At 44.6% G+C, this 18,485-nt stretch overlaps 1 protein-coding gene across 8 annotated transcripts in view; it reads left to right on the top strand.

Moving 5' to 3' along the window:
* The window catches only part of ARID1B (AT-rich interaction domain 1B), a 412,304-nt gene that overhangs the window by 335,118 nt on the left and 58,701 nt on the right, over positions 1-18,485 (top strand). For all 8 annotated transcript variants that reach the window (XM_027082651.1, XM_027082627.1, XM_027082631.1 and 5 more), the window contains 2 exons: positions 2,944-3,123; positions 17,214-17,541. In XM_027082651.1, the coding sequence (XP_026938452.1) occupies positions 2,944-3,123; positions 17,214-17,541 (508 nt within the window). The remainder of the gene's footprint in view (positions 1-2,943; positions 3,124-17,213; positions 17,542-18,485) is intronic.

The raw sequence follows: 18,485 nt of genomic DNA, 5'->3' as shown, positions 1-18,485 counted from the left end.
ACAAACAAAGCTGTAATGTAGGCCTTCTATTCCCAGTTGACTGCCTTTCGATGCTTGTAGTTCAGAAAAGAGTCAGTGAAACTATGTCACCTCCTTTCATTGTCTTGGGGAATACATGAAAGGGATGCGTCTCACCAAAAATATAAAACAAGGTTTCAGAAACCTCTTGTAAGTGGTGCCGTTGCAAAAGCGTACAGAGAACAAAACAGCTTTTCCAATTTTAATTTCTGTGGAAGGAGGTGGGCTCCATACTCCCCAGAACCTTGTTGTTGGAATTTGATGTTGCTACACATTCCATTTGGATTAGCTTAACATTCTACCTCTTTATGAGCCTTTTGACAAACTTGATTTTCTGCAAAATTCCAGTGATGAGTGAGACAGTTCAAGTGGATCATGGCATATATATACATATTGTTAAGGACGGAATAAAGAGTCAGAAATAAATAACTTGCCCAGATAAGAATTCTTCTTAGAAGTCATTTGAGCAAACCTTAAGCTTATAGTAAGTGTTCAAGAGGCAGCAGTAACTTAAGGATGTGCTGTGTTACCAGCAGTTCTAAATCCTTCAGCGTGGACACTTTCTTGGTTGAAGTGAAATTTAATGCTAAAAAACGGACATGTATTATTTTCCTTAACTAATGAAGAAGAAAGCAGCCATTCTCGAAAGAAAGAAAGGAAGAAAAACGTATACAATCTGTATGGAATTTAAACACTTTTTTTTATTAAACAGGACTCTATATGAAACTCTTGAGAATTTTATAGTCAGGCTTAGATAAATATTTCATGTTACATCTTAAGATGCAATCATTTATAGTAATTTTAGCACTCTGATTTCTGTTTGTTTTCAGATTTGAAAAAGCAAACATTTTCTATGATGATTTGTATCTGGGAGCCGCCAATTGAGCCCAATTTCACATGACTTTATCTTTATAAATAAATGAAATAGGATAATAAGGAAGAGCTCTACGTACTTGTATTTTATGTCTATCTCTTTAGACAGAAGCAGTGTTAGAAGATCTCTTCTTTTTCTTACTGAAATGTAAACCATGGCCTTTGTAAATGCCCTACTCTGCTTAACCCCCTAAGTTTAAGCTGACCTTGGATGCAGGCATCATCTTCCCCTCCGGCTGCCTCAGGAGACTCTCTTTCTCAAGCCACTGTTCTCAGTTCTCCTCTGGAGTAGGTGGAAACCTGCCCCCTCTCTGCACTCACCCTGTACTAAAGCCTTCAGCTGACACCTGTGAACTCTCAGCAACTCTAGCTCCTGGGTTCTGGGAGGTTTTTTTTCAAACTGCCCTTTGTTAGTTTTCTGGTTGGATGGTGTATGTTTTTCTTAGCTACCTGTCTTGATTTGGGCTATTCTTTGTCTGAATGCATCTTCACAGTTCATTCTATGTACTTGCTTACGTTTGGCTGAACTACTGATGATGGCGACGTACCTTGACTTTATGAAAAGTCCTGCACAACTGAAAGGTGTATTTTCTTTATCCATTTGTCCAACTACCTGCTAAGCACCTACTGTGCTGTGCTCAGCACTCTGAGTACGGGAGGAGTTTAATACTCATTCTTTCAGCACATAGTTTTTGATACTTACTACGTGCCAGACACCCTGCTGGGCGCTGAGAACGCAGCAGAGAGCACACACGTGATCCTTGCCTTCGTGGGGCTTATGTTTTAGTGGGGAAGGGAGAGCTTAAGTGAGTCAGAAATAAAATAAGATGATTACATGTTACGAAAAGCACGTGAGGAGAAAGGGTGGCGCCGCCAGGGCAGTCAGGGAAGGTGGACCTGGAGGACAGGAAGGAACCGGCAGTAGGACGCTCTCGGAAGAGGCAACGGGAGAGAGTAGGCTCTATCAAGGGAAAGAGGTTGATGTTATCTTCTAGGAAGCATGAGAAGGCCAGTGGACTTCAGGGTAGTGAGAAGGAGAGAAAACTATAGGAAGTGGGGTTAAAGTGAGAAAGGCAACCCCAGACCACAAAAGAGCCCAAAGACCGTAGTCAGATGGGGGCATTTTGTTCCAGGTCTAATGAGAAGCCTGGTGGCAGGATGGTTGTACAGAGAAGATACGCTCTGATTTCCTTTTTTATTCCTGAAAAGTCATTCTGGCGGCTTTGTGAAAGTGAACCAAAAGGCACAAAAACGGGGCAGGGCTGAGAGGGGTGAGCCAGACCATGACCATGTCTGGTCGTGGGAGAGAAGATGGTAGCTGGGCAGCTTGGCTTTTGTAGATGAGGAAATGGAGAAGAGGAGTGACCCAAGATACATTTCGGAAGTAGAGGCAACAGACGTGCCAATGGATCCATCACACCGTAGGACATCGGGGCGGGAGGAAGGAATCGTGGGTGGCACACTGGAAGGAAGTCAGGGTCTGTTTGGAAAGCAGAGGACACTTCAGACCCTCCACTTGTGTGCAGTTCCCCCCGAGGGGTAGTGTGAATCAGGTGGTAAGTCGGCAGGACTATAGGAGTCACGGTGAACAGTTGTGGCCCCAGGAGATCAGAGGGGAGAAAAACGGTTATGTGCAGGGGAGAGCTGGGTGCTGGCCTGGGCTTGAGAGAGCGGTGGGATGTTTGAGTGAGCGGGGACATGTGGCCCAGAGATCGGGGAGCGAGCCGAGGCTCTGAGGGGCGTGCACATGTCCCGCCAGGCAAGAATGGAGGTTAGGAGAGGTCAAGGTTATTGGCCTGTTCACCCTCTTCTCCTCTTCCCTAGTTCATGTCCACAGTCCATTGGGTTCCCAGGAACTCTAGTGAGAGCTCAGAGTGAGGACTAGGGTAGCCCCCCTGGGCCCTCTCACGTCCTCCACACTGGGTTTGAGATGTCTTCAGATGTTCTTTAGGGGAATCCCACAGCACCAGTCTTCTCCCACCTACCTTTGACACAATTCCATGTTCACTTTTGTCACCTGCATTTATATATTTCCATTTATTTCTCACTTAGGTTTTATGGCAGGCACACAAAGAAACCCTCAGATGTCTCAATATGGACCTCAACAGACAGGACCATCCATGTCGCCTCATCCTTCTCCTGGAGGCCAGATGCATCCTGGAATCAGTAGCTTTCAGCAGAGTAACTCAAGTGGGACTTACGGTCCACAGATGAGCCAGTATGGACCACAAGGTAAAAAAGTTTCTCCAAAATGCACTGCAGTAGGTTGTAGAAATTTTGTTAATATGTTAGTCCTTCAAGACCTTAACATTATAAACATCTTTTAAGATCCAGTTATTTGTTACCTGACAGATCTGTGAGGTTAATGCAAACCCACAGTCCTTCAGTTGCCCGTAGTGATGGGAAGAATAATTATAGCAACTATTCATTAAGCATTCATGCATCAGACACTGCGGTAAGTGCCCTTCATACGTGTGCTGTTAATAATGAAGGAGTAAAGCCTGTTTCTGCAACATAGCTCTAAATGCTTGTCCTCAAAAAGTTTCTGATTTAAAACCTAGGTTTCATTATGTTGTATTCTAACTTTGTCCCCTCCCTCTCTGTAATTATGTTTGTAACAATATTCTCACTACTCAGAAGGATTTCATGTGTCTCCAGATGAAATCTCTCATCTCTCTTCATCTAATCTGTCTCCAAAGTGCTCTATCAGGTAAATAATGGTTCCGATTTTCACAGTCATTACCAGTTTTACTCTTAGAAGGCAGGACAAAGCCTGAAATGGACATGTCTTTCAAAACGGAAAGAGTAGAAAAATAAGTGGAACTTGCCCCAAATACACCATTTTCATTCTGCCTTCCTGGACATTGACGTCTGTTTTGTCTTACACATGCAGAATCCTTTCATCAGGGTTTTTAACCTGATATATATATATTTTTTTTTTCTAAGTCACTTTTGGCAGTAAGGCATTTGAAATTAGCACCTTCTTTATATTTTGTTTCTTTAAATTAGACATTAATGGATAATTTAGAGAGAATGAGCTAACCTGGCACAATTCCCAGAGCTTCCTCATTTCTGAAAATACCAGAATATTCTGAGTGAAGACAATGCCCGGTAGGAAACTGTAGTAAAATGTTCGCTACCTCCACAACAAAGTCGGCTCCCCTGACTTAATAAAGCCTTAATATTTCTGAGAGCTTTTCTGTCCCTCTGGAAAACGTGCTGCGTTGAGGACCTTTGAGCTTCTCCGGCCATCAAATAAATACCTGGCAGGCCGGACGATTCTTTGAGGAGGCCAGGCACCTTCTCGGCTCTTTACCAGGTGTTTCTCAGAAAAGCTTTCCTTGCTTCACGGTTTGAAAATGTCTTGTTTTCTGAAGATCTCTTTCGGGAGGATTTTAAGCACCTTCAATGCTGTCAGTGTAGCACCATTGCCTTGCCTCATGCTGCTCTGTCATTTTACATTCCAGCTATTTCTGTTGTCGGGAAAACGATATTAAAACACCCAAAACAAAATTTTTCCATGGCCCCTTCCTGCCTCTGTCCATGTGCACGTAGTCAGGGTGGATACAGACGTGGGTTTTGCTTGATTCCCTTCATACCGTATCATAAATGGAGTTCCGTGTTGTGAATTCCAGTAAGCTCTAGGAGTTTAAGGTCCCAGTTGACAGTGTCTTCCCAGTTCCCCATCAGCCCCAGGTAGTTGTGACATGTGGTAGTTTGTTGCTGAGCTAAGGCAGGACGTGTCACTAGCTGTGAAAGCGCCTACTTGCCCGCTGCACCCACTCAGTGGGTATCCTCAAAACTGGGGGGCTTCGGCTATCAGGAAAGGAAGAAAACTTTAGTGAAGGTTGGAAAGGCAGTTTATAAGTTGTGATACGCACAGAAAAATATGGACTTTTGTTCAGAATGTAACTGGAGAATCCTGGAGGTCAGGACCTTATTCTCAGAATTAGGGGTGGCTGGAGGCCTGGGATTTAACCACTAGCACTCACTAGGGCTTCCTGTTATCTTCAAAACTGGTTTCTCTACTCTTAATAATTCACTCTTGAAGTCTCGTCCTGTGCTGCTCTCAAATAAGGGGAAGTGGAGCCTCGGACTATCTGATGAGTCTTTTGTGAACGGCTGTGAAAACACTTAATGCTTTAGGAGTTAGGTAATAACACAAAAGGTAATTTCTATAGAATGGATTTATTTTCTGAAAAAAACCCTCAGTTTTTTGGAATCGTTGAATGTTAAGATTCTTTTTTTTTAATTTATTTGGCTGCATTGGGTCTTAGTTGCAGCACACAGGATCTGCGTTGTGGCACGCACGGGCTCTTCGTTGCACCGCGCAGGCTTCTCTCTACTTGTGGCGTGTGGGCTCTAGAGCACGGGCTCAGTAGCTGCAGTGTGCTGGCTTAGTTGCCCCGCGACACGTGGGATCTTAGTTCCCCGACCAGGGATCGAACCCACCGCCCCTGCCTTAGGGAGGTGGGTTCTTAACCAGAGGACCGCCAGGGAAGTCCCTGATTCCTGATTTAGGAACACTGCACCTGTGAGGGTTCTCACCCAAACTTGTGTGCCCTTGCAAAGTTGCTTACTCTCTGGGATTTACTTTTCCTATAGAAAATGGGAAAATTAGACGGTGTTACCTTGGAAGTTGCTTCTACTTCTCATATTCTGAGTCTAAATTTTGCTTCAACTCCAGGGCCTTTTATGTTAACGCGGCCCACTGGATCCACTGCGTAACATTTTGGTTATGTAGACAAGAAGGTTTTTGTTTGGGGTTTTTTTTAAGGCATAAATGCTGAGTTTAGGTTGACATTAGAGACAATTGAAAATAAGGCTGATCATTTCCATACACAGCACTTTCTAACTTTGAAAAAAAGTGCCTGCACATCTGTGCTCTCGGCAATGTTCTCCAAGAGGCATCTCTAGCACATTCTAGCACATTCCACCTTGAGGCGTGTCCCCTCCTGGGTTCCTCGACTGGCTCCCAGGGCTGTGGGCTGCCAGTCAGTGTCTCAGTGCTCTGTGTGCAAATCAGAATTGTTTGCGTTCCTCCTTGCATTATCCTCTCCTCGGCAAACACTGAATGACAGGAAATTACGCTTGTGACCTGCGTCACTCAGTTCAGTAAATGTTCTTACCTTTACATTTCTCTTGGTTGATCATTTTAAATAGAGACCCGAATGAAGTATTTTTTTTTCTCTCTCTTAATTAACTACTCAAATTATTAGTAAAATATTCAGCTTACATCTTCGCGTTACACGTTTTGATGTCTGGAAAGAATGGCTTGTGCAGCGACCCACAGGGTCATCGGTCCACATCTTCTATGTCTGGTAGTAACTAGATGGCTTTCTTCTGGGCTGGTTTCGTTTTTAAGAGATCTCAGGGGAAAATATTTTACAGTCTTTTTTGCTATAACCTTTTTGCTGTCAGGAGCAGCTTCTTCAAAATTATTAGTAACAACCAGCAACGTTTATCAAACACTACTGGGTCCTGGTCTCGGTGTTTTTCATATATTAACTCATTTAATCCTCACAACATGCTGTGTTATAGGTACTGTTATTACTCCACTTGACAGAGCAAGAGACTGAGGCGTGCACCACATACACACCTTTGCCCCGGGCACACGGTGGGACACCAGGATTCAACTTCAGACATACTTTCCCATTTTTATTAATTAACAGGAAGCCCTTGACGTTATCCCATTTTGCAAAGGAGCAGGTTAAGTAATGTACGCACAGTCCCACAGCTGTTAAGGGCAGAGCCAGGGTTCACACGGAGGGAGACTGCAGAGGCCACTCACAGAGCCACTGGTGCGTCGCTTCCCAGGCCTGAGATGTACTCCTTCTCTGCCGTTCCTTCAGTGAGCGGAGAGAGAAGGAAGCAAAAGGCAAACCACTGGCCTTCAGGGAGCAAAGGAACATTTGGGAAATGCAGGCGTGGAAATACATCAGAAATACTAGAGATTAAGGAAAAACATAACATATTAAGAAGAAATTTTTAGAAGTGTATATGATACTGTGAAATCTGAATTATTAAACGTACTAACGGGGCTTCCCCCTTTGGCTCGCGTTTCTCTCTGCGCCGCATTTTCTCGACGCTGCTATTTTGAGCTCCTCCGCAGGGCGGGGTGACAAAGGCGCCGCCGCAGGCATTTTCTACCCGCGGCTCGGCCACCCGGCCGGCCCTCTCTCTGCACCCACGGAATCCCCGAGGCCCCAAAGCACCTCCGGAAAGGATGCGCCGAAGAGCGGCGGCTTTCCTCGCCCCGAAGTGCGTTGGCTCCTCGACGGTCTCCCAACAGCTGCTAGGCCATCATCGAGGCCGCGATGCCCCCTCCCATACAAAAGGCGACCTTGAGCGCCGGTAACAGGAAACACCCAGTCAGTTTTGGACAAATATCAAAATACCCTAATGGGGGGCTTCCCTGGTGGCGCAGTGGTTGGGAGTCCGCCTGCCGATGCAGGATACACGGGTTTGTGCCCCGGTCCGGGAGGATCCCACGTGCCGCGGAGCGGCTGGGCCCGTGAGCCATGGCTGCTGAGCCTGCGCGTCCGGAGCCTGTGCTCCACAACGGGAGAGGCCACAACAGCGAGAGGCCCGCGTACCGCAAAAAATAAAAAAATAATTAAAAAAATAAAATACCCTAATGGGATGAAGCCAATCTAAATGTGTAAAAGTGTTTAATTGCAGTATACTTGATGAAATAGTACTTTCCTACCTTCAAGCAGGCACGTGTAAAATAACTACCCTTACAAACGGTTTGCAGTAGGAAGGGCCATAGAGACTTGCTCTAATAAATAGAAAGCAATCATGTAATTGACATGTTAATTATTAATAAATGCCTTTGTATGGGAAAAAGGGAGCGGAAATCAATTTCATCTTCACAGCCTTTCTATTTCCTAAGGACAGACACTGTCTTGTTTGTGTGTTCTCTAGAACAGTGTCTGTCACAGACTGTCCACAAGTATTTTTGGCATGTTTGTCACTAATTGCAAAAAGTGAGGGTCTAGCCTTAGTTTTGCAAGGAATTAGGAGTATTACCTTGGGCAACTAACAGGGATTCTGAGCCTAGATTCCCCTCCACTTATCACTCCCTTGTATGTTAGTGTCTGGGCCACCCCTTACAGCTACACACGTTGTACACTGGCTCAGCCTTGGTTTTATGCCTTAATTTGTATAGTGTGTCTTAGGAAGCAGGGAACTTCTAAGTAGGTGAGTCTGAAGAACGTTTTATTCCTAAATTACTTGGTCAAAGAGGCTTTTCAGAAGGGTTTAACGTGTTTTTCTCTAAAATAAATAAGATGCCATCAGAACTCTTCCTTCTCCTTCTTTCATTAAAATGTTTCTCACAGATTCAGCAAAGGCAAACTTCAGACGATACCTAGTTGAAATGAATGCAGTTCCAAAATAGTGAATTGCACATTAATAATCTTACAGCTATTCCAGTTCAGAGGAACAACATATAAATGTTACCAGTTGGCAGCCCACTGGCTACTTGAAGAGTGCCTTACAGACCCATGGCAACCTTGGTGTCACCATGACCCAAGATTTCAGTCTCTGCTCTTACTCTCAAAGTAAACTAGATTCAGCCTCTCTTCTACAGAAGTGAGATGTGTCTGCCACATGGATTCATGTTTTCTCCCCGGACAGTGCTGCAGATTGGAGATCTTCTTCTTTGGCTTTTTCCAAAGGCTGGTTTCTGTGCAGATCACTCCCCCTTCGGTTTCACTCATTTTTTGTTTCTTAAAACAGTTTGTAATATACTTGATATGTTCACTGCTTCCTGTTACCTTTATTTTATGGTTAAATGGACATTACTAGGCAAAAGTATTAATTCCATATTCTATACGGCTTTGTTAAAAAATTCTAAATCTTTATCTTGCCCACAGTAGCAAAAACAGATTGTAGTAGATCATTTTACAGCAAAAGGTGGTTAATGCCATGTTCTTTTGATGCTCAAATTTAGCCTTCAAGTTAAAAGGTTTAAGCATGAATTTTTCTTAGCAGACTGATAATCATCATGATTTTATCAAAACCTGGGAATTAGGGAAGAAGTAAGGAAAACAAAGTACCAATCAACTTTAAGAAAGAAAAAGGAAAAACATAAAGCAACACTGATTTTGACTAGTGTGAAGCTAATTATTTTACGTTGCTTATTGAAATGAACAGCACACAGAGTGCCAGCATCCCCTCCCCTCACTGAATGACTAAGCACCTCGCGGGGCGTGGTCATCCGGTGGACTTGTACCACAGGCCTGGATCATGACAATTGTGGATGGCAGTGTAGAAACGCAGGATGTGGACTTGCAGCTTTACTTTACATCTTAGCAAGGTGCCTTTTCCTGAGGCTCACAGCTCTGCCATTTTTTTCAAATGTTTGTTTGAAAAGAAATGACCGTTTTTCAAATCTTTAGGAGTTGGTACCATGGGTCCTTTCAGAAGGCTTCCTGCACCTGCCGTCAGGTGAAGCAGATCAGAGCTCTCCCTCCAGGGGGCGCCGTTCCCATGCAGTCCGTGGGTGTGCACAGGGCACAGCGGCTCTGAGCCTAGGGAGGACGCAGGTGCTCAGGCACCTGTGACGACAGTGACTGAGAATCCTTCGTTCCTTACCGTAGGGATTTTACTGTTTTATGCCACATTTGGCTATTGAATTAAGATAATACAATTTTACATTTTTTAGGTGAGGACTTACTTTTTCTTATACTTTGAGAAATAAATTTAATATCTGTGCATCTTGAAAGTAAAATTAGGCATATGATGCAATATATAATAAAAAGAATTTCACTGATTGAAAAGTTACCTTACATTAATATTGGAACAGTTTCTTTCTATTCCTTGACAAATTCTAACCATTGTCAGTGTCCAGCAATAGTTACTGTTAATATTTTTTTCCTCATAGCAATCACACGAGATAGAGAATCTCGTATCACGCCCTTTTTGCAGAAGGGGAAACTGAGCATTGTGTGTGAAATGTCTGCGTGTGTGTGGCCTTTCTGAAGGCCCTGCTCCTTGAGGGCCTGTTCTCTCAAGACTCACTGCTCTGAAGTTAGATACTGGCATCGGACTTACCATATGTCCCCCAAGCCTGTGTGTGACGTCAGCCTTGGCGGCGGTGGTTTCTCCAAAGATGCGCTTCGACACAGAGGCAGCCAGCACGCACACAGCTCCCTTCTCCGCGTGGCTCTCCTCTGTCACTGGCTCAGGGACCTGCCCTCTCCACTCTGTGTAAGTTCTCCCTGCTTTGTTCTCCTTCAGAGCGCTTGACACCACACGACATGCTCTAGATTTGTTTATTAGCCTGTCTCCTGCCACCAGAATGTAAGCTCTTTGCCTTTGCTCATTGCTGAATCCCCATCTGTTAGCACAGAGCTGGCATATTAGAGGCTCTTAAGAACTGTTTCCTAAATGGATGAAGACAGAGTGTTCCAGAGACACTGGTATACCTTCTTGACCCTGCGTTGCTGCTTGATGGGTATTGGGTTGACTACTCAATGCTGAAGAATTATCTTTGGGAGATGGCACTAAGGATCATGGTTGTCTGGGTTTTTTTGTTTGTTTGTTTTGCGGTACGCGGGCCTCTCACTGTTGTGGCCTCTCCCATTGCGGAGCACAGGCTCCAGACGCGCAGGCTCAGCGGCCATGGCTCACGGGCCCAGCCGCTCCGCGGCATGTGGGATCTTCCCGGACCGGGGCACGAACCCGCGTCCCCTGCATCGGCAGGCGGACTCTCAACCACTGCGCCACCAGGGAAGCCCATGGTTGTCTGGTTTTCTCTGTGCTTTTATATTTTCTATATTGCGCTTGCATCACTGTATAAGTGAATTTTTAAAGGAGTTAAACTGTGTAACATATATGGGAAAAAACACCAAAAGTAACATATGTGGGAAGAAAACTACCAAAACTACCAAAAAAACTACCCAAACTACTGAAGTCATACTGTAAGGTAATAGGTCTTTTCTCCTCTTTTACAAGCTTTAGGTAATATTATTTTTACATTTTGAAGACTTTTTAAAATGCATGTTGACCTAGGAAAAATATGGTGTCATATATCAGTTCAAAAGATAAATTATCGCTATTCCCACAAATAGTAGGATTTAATGCAACTTGGGGTAAGTTCACTTTCATTTTGAATCTGCATTTGTGGTCTTTACTCAGTCAGTCTCTCTCCTGAAGCAGTGGCTGGAAGTACAGCACTGTGAGATCAGTCTGAGAGAAAGGTAGCGTGGGAAGAAGGTTTTTTAAATGTAACTTTTTTTTGCACAGCAAGGATCTTACATCCATGAAAAATACTCTCAAAATCATTTGTCATTAGAGAAATGAAAAGGAAAGCCACAACAGTATCCGCTACACACCTACTGGAATGGCTCATATTTTCTAAAAATTGGCAATATCAGGATGTACAGTAGAGCAAGTTAGAACTCTCATATGTATTGCAGTGGAGTTTCTTACAAAGTTAAAAATGCACTTATCATACAACCTAGCACTCTCATCCCTAGAGTTTACCAAGAGAGATGAAACATATATCCACTCAGAGACCTGTGTGCAAACGTCAACAGCTTTATTCGTGATTGCCAGAAACTGGAAACAGCCCGAACGTTCACAGAATAGAATACTCCTCAGCAACAAAAGGGAACAAACTACTGATAACGCACAACATTATGGGTGAATTTGGAAAGCACGGTGCCGAGTGAAAGGAGCCAGACACAGCACACTGTGACTCTATTTATGTGACATCCTGGGGAAGGCAAAACTGTAGGAAGAGAAATCAGATCAGCGGTTGCCAGGGGTGGGGATGAGATTGACCACAAAGTGGCAACTTTTTGTCATGATAGAAATATCCCATGTCTCAACTGTGCTGGTGGTTATAGGGCATATATGGTTGCTGATGCATATAAATTCTACCTCAATAAACATGACTTAAAATTGTGTAGTAGATGGCTATGTGACGTGATGATTACTGGCCAAATTTAGCCCTAAGTCACAAATGTGTTTATCATCGTATGTAGCTAATTATCCATTTATTTTTTTCCCACTCAGGGTCAGCTGTCTGTTCTGTGATTTGTGCACCGTTTTACCCTCCACAGCAAAGGGGAAAATAATACAGGACTTTGCGTGTAGTAGTTGTTCATAAGTAATTGTTGTGTGGTTGAATCTGAGAAGTAAAATAAACGGAAGCATTTAATGATGCAATAAAAGCAGTAAGCTTGGAACATTAATTGTAACTAGCAAATGTGAAAATTTAGAGTCAGGTACAGAATTATCTGTGATCCTCTAAACTAATGATGGTGACTTGAATAGAGTCTAGCTCCGGCTTCCTCTGTCTGGTGCTTGAATACAACTCCTGGTGGGTTGAAATCTGAATTCATTTGGTGACCAATTTTCCAAAGCTGGTGTGCCAAGATGAACCCACTTGAAAACTGTGGGCTCTCGTACTTGGCTGCAAGACCCGTCCAGCTGAGGTGGGCTGGCCCAGCATCTGCAGCCTTCATTGTGCTTAATGCTGGAACCATCTGTTTTCTGTCAGAGCTAGTGCCAACAAATTACTAATCTATTAGAGAAACATGGAAATAAGATTGCGCTTCTCATTCCTGGCTTTTCCTCTCATATTTTGCTTGGCTTACATATTTGGTTTTTGTTTATTTTGGGGAGAAAGATATGTTATCGAGTAGGCAAAGTGGGGGGTGTGTGTGTGAATCATTTTTCACTCCTTCCACACATTTTCAAAAGATGGAGAAAAAATCATATTCATGCTTATTGATAATAATAGTATTATTGTTGGTGATCATGGTGATAGCTATCATTTTTTAGGTAGTTCTATGCTTGGCACTGAGCTAGTCACTTTCTACCTGTTCCCCGTTATTATTGTTACTTTACCTGGCAAAACTGATGTTCCCGAGAGGTTAAGTAGCTTGTCCAAGGTCATGCCCCTAGGAAGTATCAGACCAGTATTCAAACCCAGTTTCTAGAGCCTCTGCTTTATCCGTTGCTGCCTCTTAAGCCATTTAAAGCCTTTAGAAACCATTTTTATCCAGGCATGTGAGTTTAATGAGGGAAGTCTTGAAAGTTTCAAGGAGAAGAAAAGGGGACTTTGTATTTCTTCTACCAAATAGAGGCCTCTATAATTAGAACATATTCCCTTGACATGTGCTTTTGAGTGCCAGTTCGTGAAATCAGCCTAACTGATTGAGGAAAAATAAGATTGGGGGCCCAGCACTCAATGGGCCTTTCTAAGGACAAGTGCACGCGTGCGTGTATGGGTGTGCATGGTGGTTGTGCTCTGACGCATACTCCACCCGATTACAGAATGCTTCCTGCTGTGCAGCGAAGACCAGCTGCTGAATTGAGCAAAGTGATTGAAACCCAGCTCTTGTCTTCTTAGTACATAAAATGAATGAAAAAGCTAGAAGTCAAGTAGAGGGTTACTGAACATCTCAGTTGTTTCTTTGTGTTCATTAAAATACAGCCCCTGACTGCCAGTTAAACCCAAGGTGCAGGAACCCAGAGTGACAGTATTTCTCTGTTCCAAGTATGAACGGCATTCTACTTCAACTCTAAGCAGAATTCCACAGAATCAGGGACCTTACTCTCATATAAAACTGCATTGTGGGCATAGTCTGCAACAACCAGGTAAATGCTTGTTTTGTAAAACAAGATTAAAGTGTCATTTCACTTCCTTCAAAAGCAAAGGGTACGTTTGTTTTCACTGAATAAAGTTTCGTACCAAATGAGTCGCTTATCAGGTGTTGAGGGGGGTGGAAACCAGCTGCAGAGCAATAGCAAGAATATGTGAATTGATATCATTTGTGTTCAAAGTGTAAATGAGTTTGTTTCTTTTTAATAAAAGCAAGAGCCAGAAAGGCACCGCTGGATCTCACTGATGTTATCAGATAATCTGGAAGTGAAGGGCTGTGAGGTCAGTGGGGCGGGGCGGGGGGAGTCTCCCACCCGCTGCAGAGAAGAGTTCCTTTAGAGGACTGTGCTCTGAGAAGGCGTGGGAAGAGGCAGGACACAGCATCCTGCCCATTGTTCTGCGTCCCTCCCAACCAGGATGAGCATAAGGGGCCCTTTCCGTGGAGACGGTGTGATGGGAAAACCGATGGGGACCTTCTGTGTGGTCCCGTGGGATGGGAGATTCAGAGCAACCTCAGAACTTTTTATAAAGAACTTTGATAAACAGTGAATGTTCACCTTTTACTTGAAAACAGTATCAGTTTGATATACGTCTGCAAAGGCAGAGTGTCTTCATGCAAAGGCAGTTTAAATTTGAGGTGCTGGCATAAAAGACTAACTCACAATGCAATTCGGAGGCCCCTGAGGTGATGTATGTTGAACCTCTCCGGTCCCTTCCTTCCCTTCCCTTTTGTTTTCCTGTCCATTCCACCTCCTCGGACGGCCAGTGCCCCGCTCGGTTGTTCCTCTCCAGCCTTTCTTTGGCTTCCGGGGATATTCAGGGGAAAGTAGCTGCTGGCTGTAACAAGTCACTTTCTGTGGTGCTGGAGCATTTTCTTAAGAAGCTTGTCCCAAGACCGGTCCGTGGCGGGGCTCAGCAGATTAGGGCCACTCTGACCGGCCGTCGTGTTCGTAACGCAGGGGCTCCCGTTTGTGTGTGTGTTGCTTCCAGCCATGTCAGGGCTGCAGTGGCAGTTTAGCTTTTGTTTGGTTGGTTGGTTTTTTGCGGTATGTGGGCCTCTCACTGCTGCGGCCTCTCCCGTTGCGGAGCACAGGCTCCAGACATGCAGACTCAGCGGCCATGGCTCACGGGCCCAGCCGCTCCATGGCATGTAGGATCCTCCCGGACCGGGGCACGAACCCGTGTCCCCTGCATCGGCAGGCGGACTCTCAACCACTGCGCCACCAGGGAAGCCCGGCAGTTTAGTTTTGACAGACACCATCTAGCCCACAAAGCCTAAAGTATTTAGTCTCCAGCCCTTTACAGAAAGTGTGCCCGGCCCGTGGTCTGTGTGAACAGTGACCTTCACACCGTCTCCAGTGAGTAATACACTTCATAGACAGCCACGTAAGAGAGCTCACATGAGGCACCTAACAGAGCAAATACCAGTCAGTGCTGAATAGTCTGGGCTTCTTGCAGATCTGTAGGTGGTCTGCACTTGAGAAGACCTGCTTTCACGACTGTGATGATAATGTGATGTAAGTGTGGTTTTCCTTAAGTATTTGAGAGGCCAGTCAGGGGTGTGGCTAGTGGGGTGCAGACTGTGGCTCTGAGGCATTTTAGCCACGTGACCTTGGGACAGGCCACTCAACATCCCGCACCTCAGGCTCCTCCCTAAAGTGAGGGTGGTAATGACCGGGACCTCTTAGGCTTGATGTAAGCATTAAAGGAGGTGATGCAAAGAACTCGAAACTGAGCTTAGCACACAGTAAATAGCAATTGCTGGCTTTTGTTATTGTTACTAATCCAACCCAATTTCTGCTGGAAAACCTGGAGAAGCTCCTTCTCACCTTCAGAATAGGTCCCGGGCTTGGAAGCCTGGTATATGGGGGCCTCTTCCGTCTGTCCCCTTCTCGCGGCCCCGTGAAGCTCAGCAGTGACTTGCTCTTGAGTTCGCCCCTTCGCTGTCTGTGCCGTCGTCCACGGCCTCTTCCATAGGCGCTCCCTGCCCTCTTCTGCCTTAATCACCATCCGACAGTAACCCCCTAGCATTTTTGCACTCAACGTTTGAGATACTTTACATGTTACGTCATTTAATCCTAACAGCAACTCTTCAAGTAGACAGTATGGAAGAGGCTTATCTCTGTTTTACAGAGAAGAGAAGGAAACAAAGAAAGATTAAAACGACTTAGCTCTAAGGTCACATGGTCAGTATATATAGGGAGTCTTCCCTCAGCCCCAGTTCTCCCAGATCCCAAAGCCTGCCCCACACGGATGCCTGGGTCGCCACCCAAGGTGGTTTTTCAAAACCTTTCACTCAACGCCCGACCGTGGACAACCCCCCGTATCCCCACCCAACACAGACTTATTCTTCTTTCTCTTATGCTTTTCACAGTGCGTTATCTTTTTGTTTTTGTATTTTTTCTCATCTTACCCCTGCTACTCCACCTTACACACACACACACACACACACACACACACACACACACATATACACACTTAGGTCGTGAGCTTCTCGAGAACAGGAATTGCATTGTATTTAACTTCACATTCCCTGTGCCTAGAACAGTTATGTTATATAGATGAGGAGATTCTTCCAGAAAGTAGTAAGGACAGGTGGAGAAACACTAATCCATATTCTACAGACACTTATCCTTTTGCATATATTTCATTTCAACAGTCACTTATTGGGAGGCAGCATATTTTATTGGTTAATTACATGGGTTCCATAATCATTTTGCTTGAGCTTGAATCCTAACCTACTAGCTTCATTTGTAAGTGGAGTCATGGTCGTACCTACATTTCATACAATTATTGGAGAAAAGAATGAAGTCATTGATGCAAAGCACTTAGCCCAATGTCTCACACATAGTATGGTTCAGCAATTATTATTATTGAAGTGGCATTATATATGCCTTCAGTTTACTTGAATGTAGTTTATGTGCACTCAATCAAAAGAAAAGGTGTGAAGGAGAGAGAAAACACAACTACTGCACTAGTCCAGGCCATTCTACTCCGTGAGCACGTGCCCCGTGTGAGCAGAGACGGGAGGTGAGACTGTGGACGCTTATCTCAGTCTGGGACCCTGCCTGCTTCCCATAGTGCCACCATCTCGCTGGGCTGAGCGCCATGCCAGTGCTTGAAACTTATTTCATAAGACGTGGCCTCAAGTGCAAACCAGACACCAGAGGAAAGCCAACTGTGCTGGATTAATGTCGCGTTTCCACATGACACCTCCTGTGGGGGTTTGAAGGGTAATTTTGACCACATGTGCATGTTTTCTTACACCTTCTGAACCCTTTATCGTAACTGTCCAGTGTGGTAGTGGTGTAGTGGTGCAGTCTCAGATTGGTGTTCACCTGCGGACTGGGGGCTGAAATACTTGTTTCAGTTGAATTTTGGTAAGAGTACGAGGTGCTGGATGAGCTAAAGCACCACTCAGCACTAGCATCCCGTGTCCATCCACAGATGGTTTCAGTGATCAGCCTGGGTCTCCCTCCGTGTTACAGTGGTCCTGTGTGGCTCTTTGCCTTTGGAATGTGCAGAGAGAGCGTATTTTGACTGCCAACCTCATCAGCGCCAATAGGGGAAAGGGTTAATGAGGAAAATGACTAATGTTCTGTGTTGATGACACTGTTGGACACAAAGTGTTTCCAGTGAATGTTTTCACAAGTTCAAATATTAAGTAAAAGGCTTTAATTTGTGTTTGATTTTTGTTTAGGTAACTACTCCAGACCCCCAACATATAGTGGGGTGCCCAGTGCAAGCTACAGCGGCCCAGGGCCCGGCATGGGCATCAATGCCAACAGCCAGATGCATGGACAAGGGCCAAGCCAGCCGTGTGGTGCTATGCCCCTGGGACGAATGCCATCAGCTGGGATGCAGAACAGACCCTTTCCTGGAAATATGAGCAGCATGACCCCTAGTTCTCCTGGCATGTCTCAGCAGGGAGGGCCAGGAATGGGGCCACCAATGCCAACCGTGAACCGTAAGGCACAGGAGGCAGCTGCCGCAGTGATGCAGGCCGCTGCGAACTCGGCACAAAGCAGGTATGCCGTCGGGCGGGCGGTCTGTGTGTGGATGTGTGCGCACATGCGGAGCCCAGAGCTGCATCATCCCCGGCTCACACGGGGGCGGAGAGCAGCAGAGGGTCCCTTGGCTTGGCCATTCCTTTCGTGTTAAATATATTCTGTACCATAAAGGTCAGAGAAGTAAATAATAGATCACGTTGTATGAGACATGGAAGAAGGAATCACTGGTGGGCAAGTCAGCTGTGGGAGGTTATTTGAAACAGCTGTGAATAGTCACTGCACCAAGCAACCTAGAGCCAGTGGCACCGCGAGTGTCTTTGTGGTTCCACTTAACACAGTGAGGTTTAGGCGGGAAAGTCTAGAGCCTAAAAACTGGCTAAAATCTAAAACATTCAAAAAGAACTTCTCCCTTTTTTTTTTTTTAACCTCACCATAAAAATCTTTATTAAAATAGAAACTTTGTATGTGTACATATGTGTACTGTGTGTGTTTGTCTAAGTGTATATGTGTGAGATTTATTACTTCACGTTCTTACGTTGTATTTTATTTTTCTGGGCATAGCTCTCTCTCTGTCCACACCAAAAGGTGGTTAATAAAACAAGGATTATGTTTCTGAAACTTCAAGTTGATAGAGCAAAGGCTCTAGCCTCAACTACTTACTTGTTTTTAATCCTGAATTTTAAAATTAATTCTTGAAGTAAATACTTGACCTGTCTAAAAATAACTGAATTAAAAATTTAGGAGGCAAAGTGAATATGGTTTAAAAGACTCACATGTAAAAATGTTTGAATTATGTTTAACATGTGTCAAGGTATGTTTTAAAACAAAGGACACTGACAGATATGTATGAACATACGGTATCTTCAGAAGAAAAGAGAGAAGATTCTGAGTTTGTCAAAGGGAAATAAGAGCTTTTGTGTGTGTGTGTGTGTGTGTGTGTGTGTGTGTGTGTGTGTGTGTGT

This window comes from Aethalodelphis obliquidens, unplaced genomic scaffold (genome assembly GCF_003676395.1).
Source record: "Aethalodelphis obliquidens isolate GAN/ISIS:26980383/991018 unplaced genomic scaffold, ASM367639v1 scaffold3, whole genome shotgun sequence".
NCBI lineage: Eukaryota > Metazoa > Chordata > Mammalia > Artiodactyla > Delphinidae > Aethalodelphis > Aethalodelphis obliquidens.
The sequence above is the reverse complement of the archived record's forward strand: the minus strand, read 5'-3'. Positions and strand labels throughout refer to the sequence as shown.